General features: G+C 37.3%; 1 protein-coding gene across 12 annotated transcripts in view; it reads right to left on the bottom strand.

The window, feature by feature from the left end:
* The window catches only part of ctif (CBP80/20-dependent translation initiation factor), a 129,957-nt gene that overhangs the window by 70,984 nt on the left and 40,397 nt on the right, over window positions 1-18,576 (bottom strand). For all 12 annotated transcript variants that reach the window (XR_015519782.1, XR_015519781.1, XR_015519780.1 and 9 more), the window contains exons 4-7: window positions 16,188-16,310; window positions 15,865-15,935; window positions 11,809-11,913; window positions 8,457-8,532 (exon numbers count right to left, since the gene is read on the bottom strand). Coding sequence is in view for 4 of the 12 variants with exons in the window: in XM_087300495.1 (XP_087156621.1) it covers window positions 8,457-8,532; window positions 11,809-11,913; window positions 15,865-15,935; window positions 16,188-16,310 (375 nt within the window). In the remaining 8 variants the exon portion in view is untranslated. The remainder of the gene's footprint in view (window positions 1-8,456; window positions 8,533-11,808; window positions 11,914-15,864; window positions 15,936-16,187; window positions 16,311-18,576) is intronic.

Below are 18,576 nucleotides of genomic sequence, written 5' to 3'. Positions count from 1 at the left end.
ACAGAGCTGGACACGCCCACTTTTCTGGCTTTTTAAAAAGTAGAGGTGTGAAAACACCCTGCTGAAACGAGGGGGTTTCATGGCCCTTTAAGATGCAATAACAGTAGTGTTACGAGTAGTGTAGTGTAGGCTTGTGTGTGGTGTTTCTCTCTCTCTCTCTCTCTCTCGCTCTCTCTCTTTCTCTAGCTCTGAGTATTCGCAGGTGCAGCGGATTACGTTGGGACGGATCATGATTGGCGCTTGGATTGGCGGCGGCTATAAAAACCTGCAGAGAACATGGGTTCGATGGCTCCCCTCTCTCTCTTGATTCCCCGTTTGTGCTCAGTGGAGACTAGCGATCAAATGACTGTTTGCTTCTATCTCTTTGTGGCGTTATGCGAGATGCCGATGTGTTTTTGTTCATTTTTAACCGGCGATTGAAGCCTGGTTTTCTGTCTCCCTGTCGGGCTTGGAGCATGCAGGGATGTTTGGTGCCTTATTTGTTATTTTCGTTTTCTCCTGTGTTTGTTAGTAGGGAGGTAAGTTTTCTGTATTTTATTTTATTTGTTTTCTAGGGAAGTTTAATCTAATTTAGTTAGCTTGGTTTATTGTCGTTTATTTTGGCTGAACCCCTCCTGATGTTATTTTTGCTCCTTATTTCTGTAAATAAATCATATTTTCTTGTTAATTCTCAGTGGTTGTGTTTTTGGTATATATTTTGGGGAGAGAGAGCGCGGGGGCACCAGGGATTTTATTTTTAATCCCTGTTATTTTGTTACGTTTTGGTTAAATCTCTTTTTGATTAAGGCTTTTTAATTTAATTCGTAACAGTAGCTTTTAGTGTAGTTAAGCTACATTTTAAGTAGAGTAGCTAATAGCTTAGCTCACTACATTTGTCAAGTAGCTTTCCCAACACTGGTAATTAAATACATACACTAACACTGGACTTATTTTACATTTTATTTTTAAAAAATAGTTAAACACGTTATTTTTTGAGTACCCAACCTAAAAACTGGAGTTTATTCTACATAAAAATGCCTCTGATTCAAAAGGAAAAGGTCATTTGGCTAATATAATAAAGTTTGTTGTCTGAACTTCATTTCGTTTACCCGTAACTTGAATATATTGATGCAAACTGTTGTACTAATTTTCTTAGCTTGGTGTAAACAATAATTTTTAGAGTGTGACTGTGGAGTAACTGCATGATTCTTTAACCCCTAACAAATCCGAGAAAATTCTAAAGCGCAATCTCTTTAACAGTCTATGAAGTGACGTCAGCCGGTGTCCCGTTCACAGTGTTTACATCAGTGTGTGCTTCCAGACGAGTTCTACGTTCCTCTGGAGCGTCTGCAGTGTTTGTTTTGGTTTGGTTGCCGAGTAACACGTCTGGCTTTGGTGCTGCGTAACTCGAGGCTGAGAGGAGTGACATCACTGCTCTCTCTGGACCAATCAGAGTAGCCTGAGCTGTTCCATTTGCTCAGTCACTATACACACACACACACACACATATATACAAACACATATAGTGCACACACATACATACAAACATACATGCATACACGCACATATGCATACACACACACACACATGCATGCATAATATACACTACCTGACAAAAGTCTTGTCACATATCCGAGCTTTAGGAGCAGCAAATAATGACTTTTAGTTGATCATTTGGTATCAGAAGTGGCTTATATGAAAGGCAAAGGCCTCTAGATTACGCTTATTTGACCACAATAAAATATGATCATGCCTTGATTTAGAATGATTTTAATATTACAGTAAGGTCTGACTCTGCTCAGTCAAAAACTGAACAGAAATAATGTCCAGTATAGAATATAAAGTCCTGCTGCAGTGGAGACAGAATGAATATTGTGTCTGACTCCATCATGAGCTTGGAGGACTGCATCATACATCTCTGCACTGACTCACATCACTGATTAATAAAGTCATCTGGAATGGCAAAGAAAGCGTTCCTGCAGGACTCCCAGAGTTCATCAAGACTCTTTGGTTCATCTTCAATGCCTCCTCCTCCATCTTATCACAGATATGCTCAATAATGTTCATGTCTGGTGACTGGGCTGGCCAATCCTGGAGCACCTTGACCTTCTTTGCTTTCAGGAACTTTGATGTGGAGGCTGAAGTATGAGAAGGAGCGCTATCCTGCTGGAGAATTCACCCTCTCCTGTGGTTTGTAATGTAATGGGCAGCACAAATCGTCACTTTAGAATTATAAGGTTCTATCTGACATTTTTGTCAAAATTGAGTTATTGACAATTTCTTATTAAATGACAGCTTATTTACATTATGGGATGTTTTTTTATAAGTTGATTACATCTTAAGACTTTTTATTTAAAAAACCAAAAACTCTAGCTTGGCTCAATAAGGTACTTTCTGTGAGCCAATCAGCATTTTAATGCATGCACGAGGACCAATCAGGATCAGCTTTCTTTGTCATTTTGCTGGACTGCTCCATTGACAGCAGGAATGACCAGAAAAAAACAACACAAAAATCACACAAAATCAGAGTCGGCTAAATAAAGCCGCACCACACCAACTGGGATGTGTGTAAATGTGATGATTTAGAAGCATTTTTTGACATTGAGATTAAATGTTAAATTTGACACTGTTGAAAACGAATATGAAAAAATGTATATATCAAATGTGGAATATTTTTATTTGTGTATATATATGAGGTGAATCACTTTTCGGTGTTTATTAGGGATGTAACGGTATCAGAATTTCACGGTACGGTAATACCTCGGTATGAATGGCACGGTACGGTATTTATTGAATCATTTACAGGAAAAAACAAAACTTATGAAAATACTCCAAAAAAGTGCCAAAAGTGTCAATGACATACAAATTAGCCATCTATCTGTAAGCTTTGAAACAGGAACTTCAATTTTAATAACAAAAAAATATTTAACCATGTAAAAAAAATAAAGTTTCAATTTAGTATTGTTGAAAACTCGTCACATTCAACATTTAATCACTCACTCACTTAGACAGAGATGGGTTTAAAGGAAAATTATCATATAAATATAATCTGGTAAAAGCTGGTATCTCTGGGCATTTACAATGTTCCCTGCAACAGAAAAAAACCCCTCTCATTTGGGACTGAGGTTTCTGGGACAAGAGAGATATGACTTGGCCCAGGTTGACAGCAGTGGGTAACGTTGTGCATTGTCTTTCCCCCACTTGAGAGGACAAATCATGAGTGAGATAGAGGTCTCATGTCTGCATCAATCTGAACAGTGTGCTGACAACACCGCTATTCAGTACGCGCGCGACAACACAGCTGATAAGAACTCGCGCGACAACACAGCTGATAAGAACTCGCGCGACAACACCGCTATTCAGTACGCGCGCGACAACACAGCTGATAAGAACTCGCGCGACAACACAGCTGATAAGAACTCGTGCGACAACACCGCTATTCAGTACGTGCGCGGCGACAACACCCGCTTTAGAGTTTTACGGCTCTTTTACATCGCCGCTTCTAGCAGCACACTCCATTTCCGCATTACTGGATCTGTAGCGACAACAGACCGCAAGGGATGATGGTCAAGCATGGGCTGATGGGAATTGTAGTTTTCGCTACCTCCCGTTCGCTTCATTCGCCTGAGCAAATTTTCTCAGAAGACCTATAGTTTTACCGAGTCATGCGACTTCGGTAATATCGAAAAAAATTAATATTGCGGTATGACGGTATTTACAATACCGTTACATCCCTAGTGTTTATTAAACTCATTTGCTCATTGTCTGTTGTCTTTTAAAGTCTTCAAAAGCCTTGAAGGGCATATCATTATCATGGAGCATATAATTCAATAAATATAGCATAAATTTGAAAAAATATAATTCAATAATTCATATAAAGCATAAAGTTTAATAACTATGACCATGTTAATTACATAAAATTGACATCTGCACTGGATAAAATGTTTAGCACAGCCTTGTATGTTAAATTTGAACAAGTAAAAATATTCATCCTAAAGCATTAAATAAATGTTATAGAAAGCACAAATGTAACTTTCTCAAGTATAAACATATTGTTACAACACCAAATTATTTATTTTTTGATTGTATTTCTTGAAAAGTAATGCTTCAATGAATGACTTGCCAGATAGAACCTTATAACTCCAAGGGGAAAACGACTTTTCAGAATGAGAAGGTTCTGTCTGCATTTACCATGGTATATTTACTCCAGTTTGCAACTGTAAGAGAACTTTAATAATTTACATTTAGAGTACCTATAGGGTCTCTGTCATGTTAATGTATGAAACAGAACTCTTACACACATATTGTTTGTTATATGGAATGATTCATCAGAAAAATCCACCGTCTGACACTTTTCCAAATGATCAACAAGAAGTCAAGTTATTATTTGTTTTTCTATCAACTGGGATCCACCACAAGACTTTTGTCAGGTACTGTGTATATGTATATATCTTTGCATGTTCGTGATTTCAGGAGGCGTGACTGTTGACGGCAGGGGAGGGACTGTGTTTTAAAGATATTATGCTATTATTATTATATTATGATATTATTTATATTAATTTAGGCAGATCACCTACTGCACCTTTAACATTAGCGTTGCACTAATAACACTCTTTTTACACCTCAGAACAGTCACTTCTCATCTTTAAGTGGTCAGGCGTTTGGAGGGAGACGTGTCATGCTGTTGCTCATTCGGTCAATAAGCAACCGCCCATAAATTCCAGAAATCCCAACAGATGATTCTGCATCCAACATTCCCTCAGTGACCTGTGTTACGACAGAGCGAGCAGGTAAGAGGTGTGTGTGTGTGTGTGTGTGTGTGTGTGTGTGTGTACAATGGCAGGAAAGGGAGGGCTGTGTGACCTCCTCATTGTTCTGTGTCAGATCTGCGGGGTCTCGCTCTCTCTCTCTCTGCTCCTGTATTCCTGCACGTAGCTCAGAGGAGCTGCATCATACAGACCTTTTGTTCTGCAGGAGCTACACACACACACACACACACACACAGACACACACACACACACAGACAGACAGACAGACAGACAGACAGACAGACAGACAGACAGACAGACAGACAGACAGACACACACACACACACACACACACACACACACAAACACACACACACACACACACACACAGACAAACAGACACACATACAAAAGCACAAACACACAAACACACGCACACAGACTCTCTCAAATAGATACACACACACTCACAAACACAAATATGCACACACACGCACACACAAACATACAGAAGCACAAACACACACACACACACAAACAGACAGAAGCACAAACACTCTCGCACACATGCACACACACACACACGCAAACACAAACACACACACACACACACACTGTCATTCATACAGACAGACTGAGGTAGAGTCATGCACTCACACACACACACACGCTCACACACAAACATGCACACACAGTAAAACTCACACACTGCGAATTCACTCATACACGCACACGCGCACGCACGCCCGCCCACACACACACACTCAAACATGTATCATGCACACAAATATGCTTACACACACACACACACACACACCTCAAACACTACACATACACTCATTCACAAACACATGCGCACACACACAGCAAAACTCACATACTACACTTATACTCTCTCAAAACACACAAACGCACACACACGCACGCACGCACACACAAACAAACAAAAGCAAAACACACACGCAAACAAACAAACGCACATACACACACACATACACACACACACACACACACACACACACACACACACACCTCCATTGAGCCGGAAACAGACTGGCTGACTCTGACCTTATTGGAAACGGAGCTAATTCTGTGGGAATAATGGGAAGAGTGAACGTGATAACACACACACACACACACACACACACGCCGTATCACTTCCTTCAGCGCTGGATTACAGACAATAAAAGTTTACAATGTCCAGAAACATCCGCTCCCAATGACACACACTCTCTCTCTTGGCTGGTGTGTGTGTGTGTGTGTGTGTGTGCACCACAGGGCATTTTAATTTGGCAGGATATTGTGGATCAGGTGACAAACAATAGAGCTACAATACAGAATCACTCACCTGACACACACACACACACACACACGCGCACACACACACACACAGGTCATTGAGGTCAGGGATTAGAGACAGGTTACATGGTTGTGTGTGTGTGTGTGTGTAACTAAAATAAATTATTAATGTAAAAAGTTGCAGGGGCATCATGGTGGCTCAGTGGTTAGCATTGTCGCCTCACAGCAAGGTTGCTGGTTTGAGTCCAGACTGGCTCAGTTGGCGTCTCTGTGTGGAGTTTGCATGTTCTCCCGGTGTTGGCGTTGGCTTCCTCTGGGTGCTTTAGTTTCCCCCACAGTCCAAACACATGCGCTATAGGTGAACTGATGAACTAAACTAGCCGCAGTGTATGAGAGTGAATGAGTGTGTGTGGATGTTTCCCAGGGATGGGTTGCAGCTGGAAGGGCATCCGCTGCGTAAAAACATGCCGGATAAGTTGGCGGTTCATTCCGCTGTGGCGACTCCGGATTAATGAAGGGACTAAGCCGAAAAGAAAATGAATGAATGAATAAATAAATAAATAACTAAAATAGAAATAAATATTAAAATGATCAATAACTACTTTGCAAAAAGTTACAATAAAATTAAGTTAAAATTAAATTTAAATTATCTAAGAAATATTATTATTTTAGTATTTATTATAAGAGATTTTTCTGAAGAAAGAAAGCTTCAAGTTTACTAGTGTAGTCATTGTGTATCCACTAGATGGCGGCATTCCTGTATACATTAAGTAGAGGGAAATGAAAGCAATGACAAAATCTGAAATAAAAATGTATTCAAATGTTGAAAAAATACTGAAAGATATTATTTAGCTATATTCAGTGGTGTAAAGTTTCTAATTACAAATACTCAAATTACAGTAAACATTTTTACTGCAGTATCGATGCTTTTACTCCACTACTTTCCTTCAATCTGCAGTCACTACTTTATTTTTTCTTGTCTATGGAGATTAGGAAAATCAGTCCTGAGATTCCTGTCCAATCAAATCACACACAGAAGGTAAATCACATCATAATGAACTAATACACCACCCGACTCGCTCCAAGCTGGTATCAAACCAGCAACCTATCGCATGGGAGTCAGTTGCTCTATCAAGGAGGCTAAAGTCCGTGGTCTCTAGCTACAGTCACTAGAGCACCTTTAGAGGTCAGAGGAGTGAGGTTTACCTGCACAGCACTTACTAGCCGGCCTCTGTTACACTGGCACAAGACGTCAACATGACGTCAGATTGATGTCATTGACCAGCAGAAAATAAAATGGTCGTGCCCAACTGAGTCTGGTTTCTCTTAAGGTGTTTTTTCCTTCACTCTCCTATCGGTGAAGTTATTTTTCCCTCTCCGCTGTCGCCTCTGGCTTGCATGGTTCAGGATCGGTAGAGCTGCGTATCGATGAATTTGCTTTTCAGTGTTTGGACTCTCAGTAATAACTTTAAACAACACTGAACTGAGCTACACTGAACTGAACTTAAACACTAAAAACTGAACTACACTGATCCAGTTACTATGACCATGTATGTGAAGCTGCTTTGAAACAATCTACATTGTAAAAGCGCTATACAAATAAAGCTGAATTGAATTGAATGTTGTACCCAATGTCATGGGGATGCTGCATTTTGTTTGCAGCTTCACATAAATGGTCATAGTAACTGGAACAGTGTGGTTCAGGTTTTAGTGTTTAAGTTCAGTTCAGTTTAGCTCAGTTCAGTGTGATTTAATGTGATTTAACACAGTTATTGGACGGCAAAATAATGTTAGACGCTGGCTAGACATTGAATTTTGGTCACCTGATGCCACGACCTAAATATACCCTAATGTTAATGTCTTATGACGTTGTGTGCCTGCTGGGCAATAACTCAATGCACTACAGAATGTTACGTTTACACACACATCCACAATTATCCTGTAAATGCATCAGCTTTTCTCAGCGTATTACTCACTACTCTCGAGTACTTTAGAAAGGTCTTTTTACTCATACTTTGAGTAATATTTTCAACAGACACTTTTACTAGCACTACATTTTTAGGCAAGTAATGGTACTTTTACTCGAGTATGATTTTTCAGTACTCTTTCCACCACTAGTTATATTATAATGAGGTATTTACTATCTTAATAATGCATTCTCCATGAGTCAAATCTAGCAATAATATTGACACAAACACACTCACGGAGTAATTTCCCTTTTTCACCAGCAGATGTCAGAGTTGGATCAGCTAAAACTAAACACCTGACAGCGTCTCTCCAGCAGAGGGCGCTCTTCAACACACATTAATGTAACAGCAGAGCAAATGAGATCCCATAACATAGCTTGACACAAGAAAACAGCAGCACAGTCTGACCATTTAACGGCTTGAAGAATGTATAAAGAGATTATTCAGAGTAAGAGTTTCTTACTGGCAGACTGGGCAAGAATTTCTCCATGTTCTCCAGGTCGATCCCATCATCCTCCTCAAACTTGTTCTTTATCATCCTGTTAACACACACACACAGACACTCTGTAAACATTTGGGGTTGATTATTTCTGCACATGCATAAATTTATATCAGCTGCTGTGTATGATTCTCTTTTCTCCACAGCTATTAGACTTCCTTAATATAAAAATAAAATACAAATATAAACAAATAATTTATATAATAATAATAATAATAATAATAATAAATTAATAAACTACACAATTATAAAAAATATTATTTAAAAATTTAATAACAATAATAATAATAATAATAATAATAAAATGCAAAAGATAAATGAGATATATAAAGGACCACTTGTGATCCATCAGACTTAAAAAATAAATAAAAACAATAATGAAAATAATAAATAATTTATATAATAATAAAATTAAAACTAAATTAAAAAATTATAAAAAAAAATATTTAAAAAATATACTACTACAAATAATAATAATAATACACAATGCAAAAGATATATATATAAATATAAAAAGCACCACTTGTGATCCATCAGACTTAATAAATAAATAAAAATAATAGAGGGGGGCTAATAATTCTGTTTTCAACTCTTATAAAGCACCACTTGTGATCCATCAGATTTAATAAATAAATAAAAATAATAATGACAATAATAAATAACTTGTATAACAAAAATAAAATTATTAAACTGAATAAAATTATAATTAAAATTATTATTTAACAAATATAATAATAATAATAATAATAATAATAATAATACATATTGAAAAAGATAAGAGATAAATAAAGCACCACTTGTTATCCATCACTTAATAAATTAATAAAAATAATAATAATGATAATAAATAATTTATATAATAATAAAATTATTAAACTAAATAAAATAAATATTTAAAAATATTTTTAAAATATAATAATAATAATAATAATAATAATTCATAATGCAAAATATAAATGATATAAATTAAGCACCACTTTTGATCCATCAGACTTATCTTGCTAAATTAGGATGATAACAGTAAGAATATAGAGAAAGAAAAAAAAAAGAAAAAAAATCAAGCTCAAACTAAATAAAACATTTAGTAAACATACAAATACCGTGCAAAATAAAAAGGTAAAAAGAAAAATATTATTTTTATTAATTATAATCTATTATTCTTATTAAAACAATAATTCAGTTACATTTTATTTTAGGATATCCATTCAGCATTACAGTGTAACTATTCATTTACTCCGTGGTTAGAATCAGGAAGAGGGTTAGGTCTAGGAATAGTTGCGCATAACTATGCATAATTAATTGTAAGCACTATAGTAATCACACCTGTACCAAAGCGATCTCAAAATAAAATGTTAGCAATAATTCCTGCTCAAATAATTACTCCTCAATCCTCCAGCAGGGATCAGTAGTGAGTCAAGTGTCACATTAACATACAGTCAGCCACACCCTGTTATACACAGTTATAAAAGCTGCCCTGCAGCGCTTATAACAGCATTAATCAATGCACATATATAAGCAGGACGGCTTTAAATCAAACTAGTTCAGGTAAACAGCTCCTAAAGTGGCTGGTTTTGCACTCAGTGTGTAGTATACCTGTCAACATTGGGATGTGAAAATAAGGAATACACTCCCCCGCCCAACAAATACAACAAAAAAATAACATGAAACTACGGTGGCCGGGAAGTGCAAAACAATATTACAAAGTGTGACACACTTATACAAAGTTCGAAACAAATTTACATATTGAAAAACATTTTTACTTATCATAAGACACAATTACATAAGAAATTTGCGGGAGCGACGCGGAATGTACCACACACCGGGAGTGACGCGGAATGTACCACACACCGGGAGTGACGCGGAATGTACCACACACCGGTAGTGACGCGGAATGTACCACACACCGGGAGTGACGCGGAATGTACCACACACCGGTAGTGACGCGGAATGTACCACACACCGGGAGTGATGCGGAATGTACCACACATTAGGAGTGACGCGGAATGTACCACACACTGGGAGTGACGCATAATGTACCACACACCGGTAGTGACGCGGAATGTACCACACACCGGGAGCGACACGGAATGTACCACACACCGGGAGTGACGCGGAATGTACCACACACCGGGAGTGACGCGGAATGTACCACACACCGGGAGTGACGCGGAATGTACCACACATTGGGAGTGACGCGGAATTTACCACACATTGGGAGTGACGCGGATTGTACCACACACTGGGAGTGACGCATAATGTACCACACACCGGTAGTGACGCGGAATGTACCACACACCGGGAGTGATGCGGAATGTACAACACATCGGGAGTGACGCGGAATGTACCACACAGAGGGTGTGACACGGAATGTACCACACGCGGAATGTACCACACACCGGGAGTGACACGGAATGTACCACACACCGGGAGTGACGCGGAATGTACCACACACTGGGAGTGACGCGAAATGTACCACACACCGGGAGTGACACTGAATGTACCACACATCGGGAGTGACGCGGAATGTACCACACACTGGGAGTGACACAGGATGTACCACAAACCGGTAGTGACGCGGAATGTACCACACACCGGGAGTGACACAGGATGTACCACAAACCGGTAGTGACGCGGAATGTACCACACACCAGGAGTGACGCGGAAAGTACCACACACCGGGAGTGACGCGGAAAGTACCACACACCGGGAGTGACGCGGAATGTACCACACACCGGGAGCGACGCGGAATGTACCACACACCGGGAGCAACGTGGAATGTACCACACACCGGGAGCGACACGGAATGTACCACACACCGGGAGCGACGCGGAATGTACCACACACCGGGAGCGACGCGGAATGTACCACACACCAGGAGTGACGCGGAAAGTATCACACACAAATAGTTTATGGTGACCGAAAATGGACTGCGGTCGAGGGATGTTTTGCCCGTTTTGTGGCAAACACATGAGCTGCTTAACGCAGTTTTGCTTTACGTGTGGTCAATGTTTGGAGGTTCCAAAGGACGCGGATCAGACGGAAACACCAGACATACTGCATACGATTAATAAAGGGACTAAGCTGACAAGAAAATGAATAAATGAATGAATGATTAAAGAATAAATCTCTCATTTAGATTTTTGGTTTGATTATACTGTATAACAGAGGCGTCACTTTAAGAATCCACAGGATGGATCTGATAGAATGGTAAAATACGGGAACCCCATAAAAAACAGGAGTGTTGACAGGTATGGGTTTGTATGTGTTTATGTGTCTGATCTGAGGTCAGTGTTGGTGATGTGAAAGTGTCCCTCACCCCTCTCTGTCGATGTGCGGCAGGTGTTTCGGTGTTCCTCTGAAAGGCCTTCGGTGAAACTGAGAGAAATCCAGCTTCTCCGGCTGCATGTCCCACGTCGCACCGCTGTCAACACAGACCACACATACAGTTAAAGGTAACAATATCAACTACATTTGAGCTCTTAATTTTTTTACATTTAACATTTGCCAAGTGCTGTTTAGCCGTTTATTGTAGAAAACAAAAGTACTTTTATCTTGGCCATCATCACAGCACATATTATTTGACTAGATATTTTTCAAGATACGAGTGTATCAGCTTAAAGTGACATTTAAAGGCTTAAATAGGTTCATTAGGCAAATTATTGGACCACAGTGTTTTTTTCTATAACTAATAAATAAAAAAAATTACATTACATTACATTGACCATGTCAGTTTTGGTTATTTATTTATTTTATATTTTATTTTTTATTCCAGCCAAACTAAAATAAAAACTTTCTCTAGGAGACAAATCTACTAGTAGATACTGTAAAACGTTTTCTTTCTCTGTTAAACAAGAATGATAATTTTGCCTTCAACCGCTATCTTTGACTGCAGCAACTAACCATGTTAATGAAAATATCATAATTAATCATCATAACAATTTTAGTACAGGGAAAAAAAATTATATATATATATTTAACGGACAGCAGATTTCTTCTACACATTTCTAAACATAATCGTTTTAATAACTCATCTCTAATAACTGATTTATTTTATCTTTGTCATGATGACAGTAAATAATATTTGACTAGATATTTTTCAAGACACTTCTATACAGCTTAAAGTGACATTTAAAGGCTTAACTAGGTTAATTAGATTAACTAGGCAGGTTAGGGTAATTAGGCAAGTTATTGTATAATGATGGTTTGTTCTGTAGCGGGAAAAAATATAGCTTAAAAGAGCTAATAATTTTGTCCTTAAAATGGTTTTTAAAAAATTTAAAACTGCTTTTATTCCAGCTGAAATAAAACAATCAAGACTTTCTCTAGAAGAAAAAATATTATCAGACACACTGTGAAAATGTTCTTGCCCTGTTAAACATCATCTGAGAAATATTTAAAAAAGAAGAGAAAAATTCAAAGGCGGCTAATAATTCTGACTATATATATATATATGTGTGTATATATAGTATTTTATTTAATGTTTTTCTTTTTATCTTTTGCCTTTAGTTTTATTTGGTAAGTATTTGAGTAAAATGTTAAGTTGTTTTATTAAAAAAAAAAGTCTGATATAGAATTTAATAAGCACGATTTCATGATAATAAGCATTTCTTTTTTTTTTAGAATAAGCATTTCTACTCATTGTTATTGAAAATAAAGACACCTTTTTATAATTAATTAATTATTATTTTTTTTAATAATCTAAATGACAAAACTTTTATATTAAATTGAGAAGAAATGTTATTAGTAGGCCTAGTTAACAGAAAAAAAATCTTGTTTTACTTAAACAGACTTCAAATGCATTGTGAGTATTCTCATGGCCATCTTTGTCTTTTTTCTGTTAACGACTAATAACATTTCCTCCTAATTTCAAATAAAAGCTGTCATTCAGAGCATTTTTAACGTACAATTGAAAAGGGTGCCGTTATTGTTCTGTTGAGCACTGTGAAACTCTGCTAATCTCCAGAAACTGGAGACATGCTTATAAGCTCAAATCTCTGTAGAGACCACAATTAGCTCAGGCACATTTTCTTTTCCCGTCCTAAAATCCGCTGAATAAGTCTAGAGCTTGAAAGATGATATAGTGCCCTAAACATATTACAGCACTGTAATTAAGAACTTGTACAGTGCATGTACAGAAAACACACTGAAAAATACAGAAAAAAGTGCTGTATTACACTATACAAGACATTTATAATTAATAGAAATGCTGCTTTTCTTAAAAAAAAAAAACATAAAAAAGCACAGTAAATATGAATCAACATCTGATGGCAATCATAAATATTGATTTTTCATCAAATTATCACATCATAAAAGGATAATGTAATGCAGAAGATTGGAGTAATGATGCAGAAAATTCAGCTTTTACACCAGAGCAATAATTACACTTTAAAATATATTCCTATAGAAATCCACTATTTTGGTTTGTAAAAATATTTCACATTTTTACTAATTTTTATTGTATTTTTGGTCAAATTTATGAGCAAATGAGATTTTATAAACATTTTTAAATACCTTCCCATTCTCAAACTTTTGAATGATATAGTCAACCCAGTAGAAAATTAATGTCATTTGTTTCTACACAGTACAGATCTAATATCATTTAATTTAAAGAAATATTAACATATTATATAAAATATGAACCAACACAACTGATCGCAAGCATAAATAGTTATTTTATGTCAAATCATCACATCAGAAATATTTCTGAAGATTAATGTGATGCAGAAGACTGGAGTAATGATGCCGAAAATCCAGCATTTAAATCACAGGATAAATTACACTTTTAACTATATTTGCATAGAAAATTATTATTTTTGTTTGTAAAAATATTTCAGATTTTTTCCCCATTTTTATTGTATTTTTGGTCAAATTTATGAGCAGATGAGATTTTAGAACATTTTTAAATACCTTCCCATTCTCAAACTTTTGAATGATATAGTCAACCCAATAGAAAATTAATATCATTTGTTTCTACACAGCACAGATCTATTATTTTTTAATAATAATAAAAAAACATGAGCATATTATATAAAATATGAACAACACAACTAATCGCAAGCACAAATAGTTATTTTACATCAAATTCTCATATCAGAAAGATTTCTAAAGGATAATTTAATGCAGAAGACTGAAGTAATGATGCAGAAAATTCAGCTTTGAAATCACAAGAATAATTAAATTTTTAAATATCTTCCTATAGAAATCCATTGTTTTGGTTTTTAAAACTATTTCAGATTTTTTTCAATTTTTATTGTATTTTCAGTCAAATTTGTGAGCAGATGAGATTTTAATAAACATTTTTAAATACCTTCCCAGGCTCGAACTTTCGAACAACATATTCAATTTAGTAGTGAATTGATGTCATGTGTTTGTACACAGCTTACAGGACTAATATTAAAACCATCTAGCTTTAATAAAAAAGACAGGCAAAGAAGCTGCAGAAGCTGACGGCCTCATTAATTCAATTTAGTCTGAGTTTTAAATTAGACCGTGAGTCAGCACCGCAGAAGCAGAAACACCAGAGCAGATGAACATATATTCTCTGATCTTTCTAATACAAACATGCGACTGTGATTTAAAATGCATATGTATATACACATCACATTTCGTAATAATAGCTATAATTATGGCTATATAATAATAGCAACAATGCAAGTTCTAAATACAAAACAAAACTGCTATTGTCAAAATGACACTGTAAAATGATAAGTATTTTGTACAGTATATACGGTGGAAGTCAATATTAATCACCCTTCTGTGAATTTGTCTTTTTAAAGTATGTCCCAAAAGATGTTTAACAGATTCAGGACATTTTCACAGTATGTCTGATAACATTTTTTCTTCTGGAGAAAGTCTTATTTGTTTCATTTCAGCTGGAATGAAAGCAGCTTTTAATTATTTAACAAACATTTTAAGGTCAATATTATTAGCCCCCTTCAGCAATATTTGTTTTGGATTGTCTATGGAGCAAACCACTGTTATGTCTGTGTGTGCATGTCTGTTTGTTTGTTTGTGTGTGTGTGTGTCTGCTTCCTTGTGTTTGTCTGTGTGCGCCTGCATGTGTATTAGTTTGCTTCCTTTAGTTTGTTTGTGTGCGCAGGTTTGCTTGTATGTGTGCGTATTCGGTTGTGTCTGCGCGCTTGTAAGCTTGTTTGTGTGTTGGCATTTTGTGTGTTTGGTGTTTGTGCATGTCTGTGTTTCCTTGTGCGTGCATGTGCAAATGTGTGTTTGCTGATGTGTATTTGTGTGTGCATGTGTTTGTGTGTGAGTGTGTTTGCTTGTGTCTTGACTTGTGTGCATGTGTGTGTTTGTTTGTGTCTCTGTATACGTGCGCATGCACCTGTGTTTGTGTCTGCGTGCATGTGAGACTCACCCGTGACTGTCCAGGTTCGCAGCCCAAATGTCTGTCCCGAGGATGTCGAAAGAACCGTCTCTGTTTCCATTCTAACACACACACACACACACACACACACACACACACACACACACACACACACACACACACACACACACACACACACACACACACACACACACACACACACACACACACACACACACACACACACACACACACACACACACACACACACACACACACACACACGTGCGTAGAAACACACAGTAACACTGTCAGTGCTTTAACAGGTTGATGTTGTTTTCCTGATGGCATCACTACAGAGTTTTTGTCCTGACCTTTGCTGGAGCTCTGAACTGGTTGTTTCGTCCTCTGCTGCCTGATCTGGAACCAGAACCAGGTCGAGAACCTGAACTGGGTCTAGAACCAGTGCTGCCATTACTGCTGTGCTCCCAATCATCCTAAAAGACAGAACACATCCAATCACATTCACGAAATCACTCAACATCTACTGGACATGTTATAAACCGTGATCAAGATCAACAATAACAGTCTCATCCTTCAGTTTCAATTTATTTTCATTGATTATAAGTTATTTTTATATACAAGTTTATGTCAATACCAAGCGGCAACCTCCCGCTCTCCCTCAGGAAGCCAATACGGAAGTAACTAAAACTGAAATTCATCCAAAATTCCGCTAGTCCTGGCCGCTCCTGGCTCCATAATAGAGCAAATTTCAATTGAGCCCACTGTTAAAATGGCCGACTTTACAGCAGAAAAAAGGTGTTTACAGCCTGGTACAAAAAAAGATTTTGGTTAATACAGCTAATATTACCCTTCATGACAACTGTGAGGGGGTGAGTTTTTTTATAACTCATCCGTTTCCTTTATATTAAGTTATATTAAGTTTGCATAATTAAGGGCGTGGCCACTTGAGTGACAGCTAGGTCTCGTTGGTCGCCGTCACGTCACCTCAGCTGAATCCTGCAGATTAGCCACTGAACTCGGCATATTTATCGTATTTCTGTGTTGTTTTATGTGGCTTTACACAGTCAACTGCCTTTTGGACTTGTTTCCTACAATTATTAGATGGCATGGCATGCCGAGTGCACATAATTGTGCTCACAAACCATTCACGTGGCCTCCGTTTCCCATGTGAGTAAAGTTATATACTTATATACCATCTCTATACGTGTATTTGTTTTATTTAAGATCATTTATCGTTTATAATTATATTTAGAGCCTTAATGCACTCCAGAATCTGACAAATTGATTAGCTGTAGGCTCTAGAACAGTCATCTGAAGCTTTGTCATACAGTGTTATGCTGGATTTCATCAATAGTCCTGCATTAACTAACACAGACTATATCTGAAGTGTTTGGAAGTAATTTGCGTTTTCCTCCTGTTGAAAAACGTCATTAGAACAATGTTTAGTGGCTCAATGTGTTACAGCAGTGTTTTTAAAAGTCTAAACACTTTATTGATATAGTATACAACCAATCACAATTGGTCAGAATACAAACGAGTCACAGGTGATAAAGTATTGAGCGTTCTCCCAAAGTAAAGTGTGCCTAAAGACAGGTCTAAGCAAAATGCCAGCAGGTGTCTGTAGCTCTGCTCACTCTGCGCCTCTTTGCCCTTGTTTGGTATCCTGCTGTGGGTGTGATGACGCGCAAACAAAATGGCGACGGTTGGCCACGCCTACTTGTGGCTTCTTTTGCGCTCTTTAGAAACCTATGGGTGACGTCACGGATACTACAACCGTATATTTTACAGTCTATGGTCAATACTAACAAAACCCAAACATTTGATATGAATTCTCTGAAAATAAGTCCTGATATTAAGTCACAGTAGGTCTAAATTTCATCATAAAGAAGAAAAAACATCAAATTTAATAACCCAATTTACAGATAATGTGAAATTTAAGAATATTACAGATTTTAGGATGCATTTTAGCTCCTCTCAATCAGCAAAAATAAAGAAAAGGCTATTTTTTAAATAAAAATTACAGTGGCAGTGATTCTAAAATTGTTTAATCTAAAACTTGAACAACATAAAACAAGTATAGATCGATTCCTGTGACTTAAAGAAACACCAGGAGTTTCTGGAATCAGATCTGAGTTTCAGTAGTCATGTCTAAGCAATTAGTAAATCAGCACACTATCATCTCAAACACTGCAAGAATTAAATGCTTTGTTTCCAGTGAGGACTTAGAGTAACTTGTTCATGCTTTTATCAGCAGCAGGGTGGATTACTGTAACGGCCTCCTCACTGGCCTTCCCAAAAAAACAGTCAGACAGTTGCAGCTCATCCAGAACGCTGCAGCCAGAATTCTGACTAGAACCAGGAAATCTGAGCACATCTCTCCTGTCCTCAGGTCTCTACAATGGCTCCCAGTTACATTCAGAATAGATTTGAAAGTATTATTACTGCTCTATAAATCACTAAATGGCCTAGGAGCTCAATACATTACAGATATGCTCACAATACAAACCCAACAGATCACTTTAGGATCAAATACACTAGAACTTCCAAGAGTTCAGTCAAAGCAGGGTGAATCGGCTTTCAGCTACTAACAGCGCCCCCTGCTGCTGGAATCAGCTTCCAGAAATGATCAGATGTGCTCCAACATTAGGTATGTTCACAACAAGACTGAAACACGTGTGTTTAGCTGTGCCTTTACTGAATGAGCACTGTGCCACATCCCGCAGATGGCATTATGTCTTT

This window comes from Danio rerio, chromosome 21 (genome assembly GCF_052040795.2).
Source record: "Danio rerio strain M-AB ecotype USA chromosome 21, GRCz13ab, whole genome shotgun sequence".
In the NCBI taxonomy this organism is placed as follows: Eukaryota; Metazoa; Chordata; class Actinopteri; order Cypriniformes; family Danionidae; genus Danio; species Danio rerio.
The sequence above is the reverse complement of the archived record's forward strand: the minus strand, read 5'-3'. Positions and strand labels throughout refer to the sequence as shown.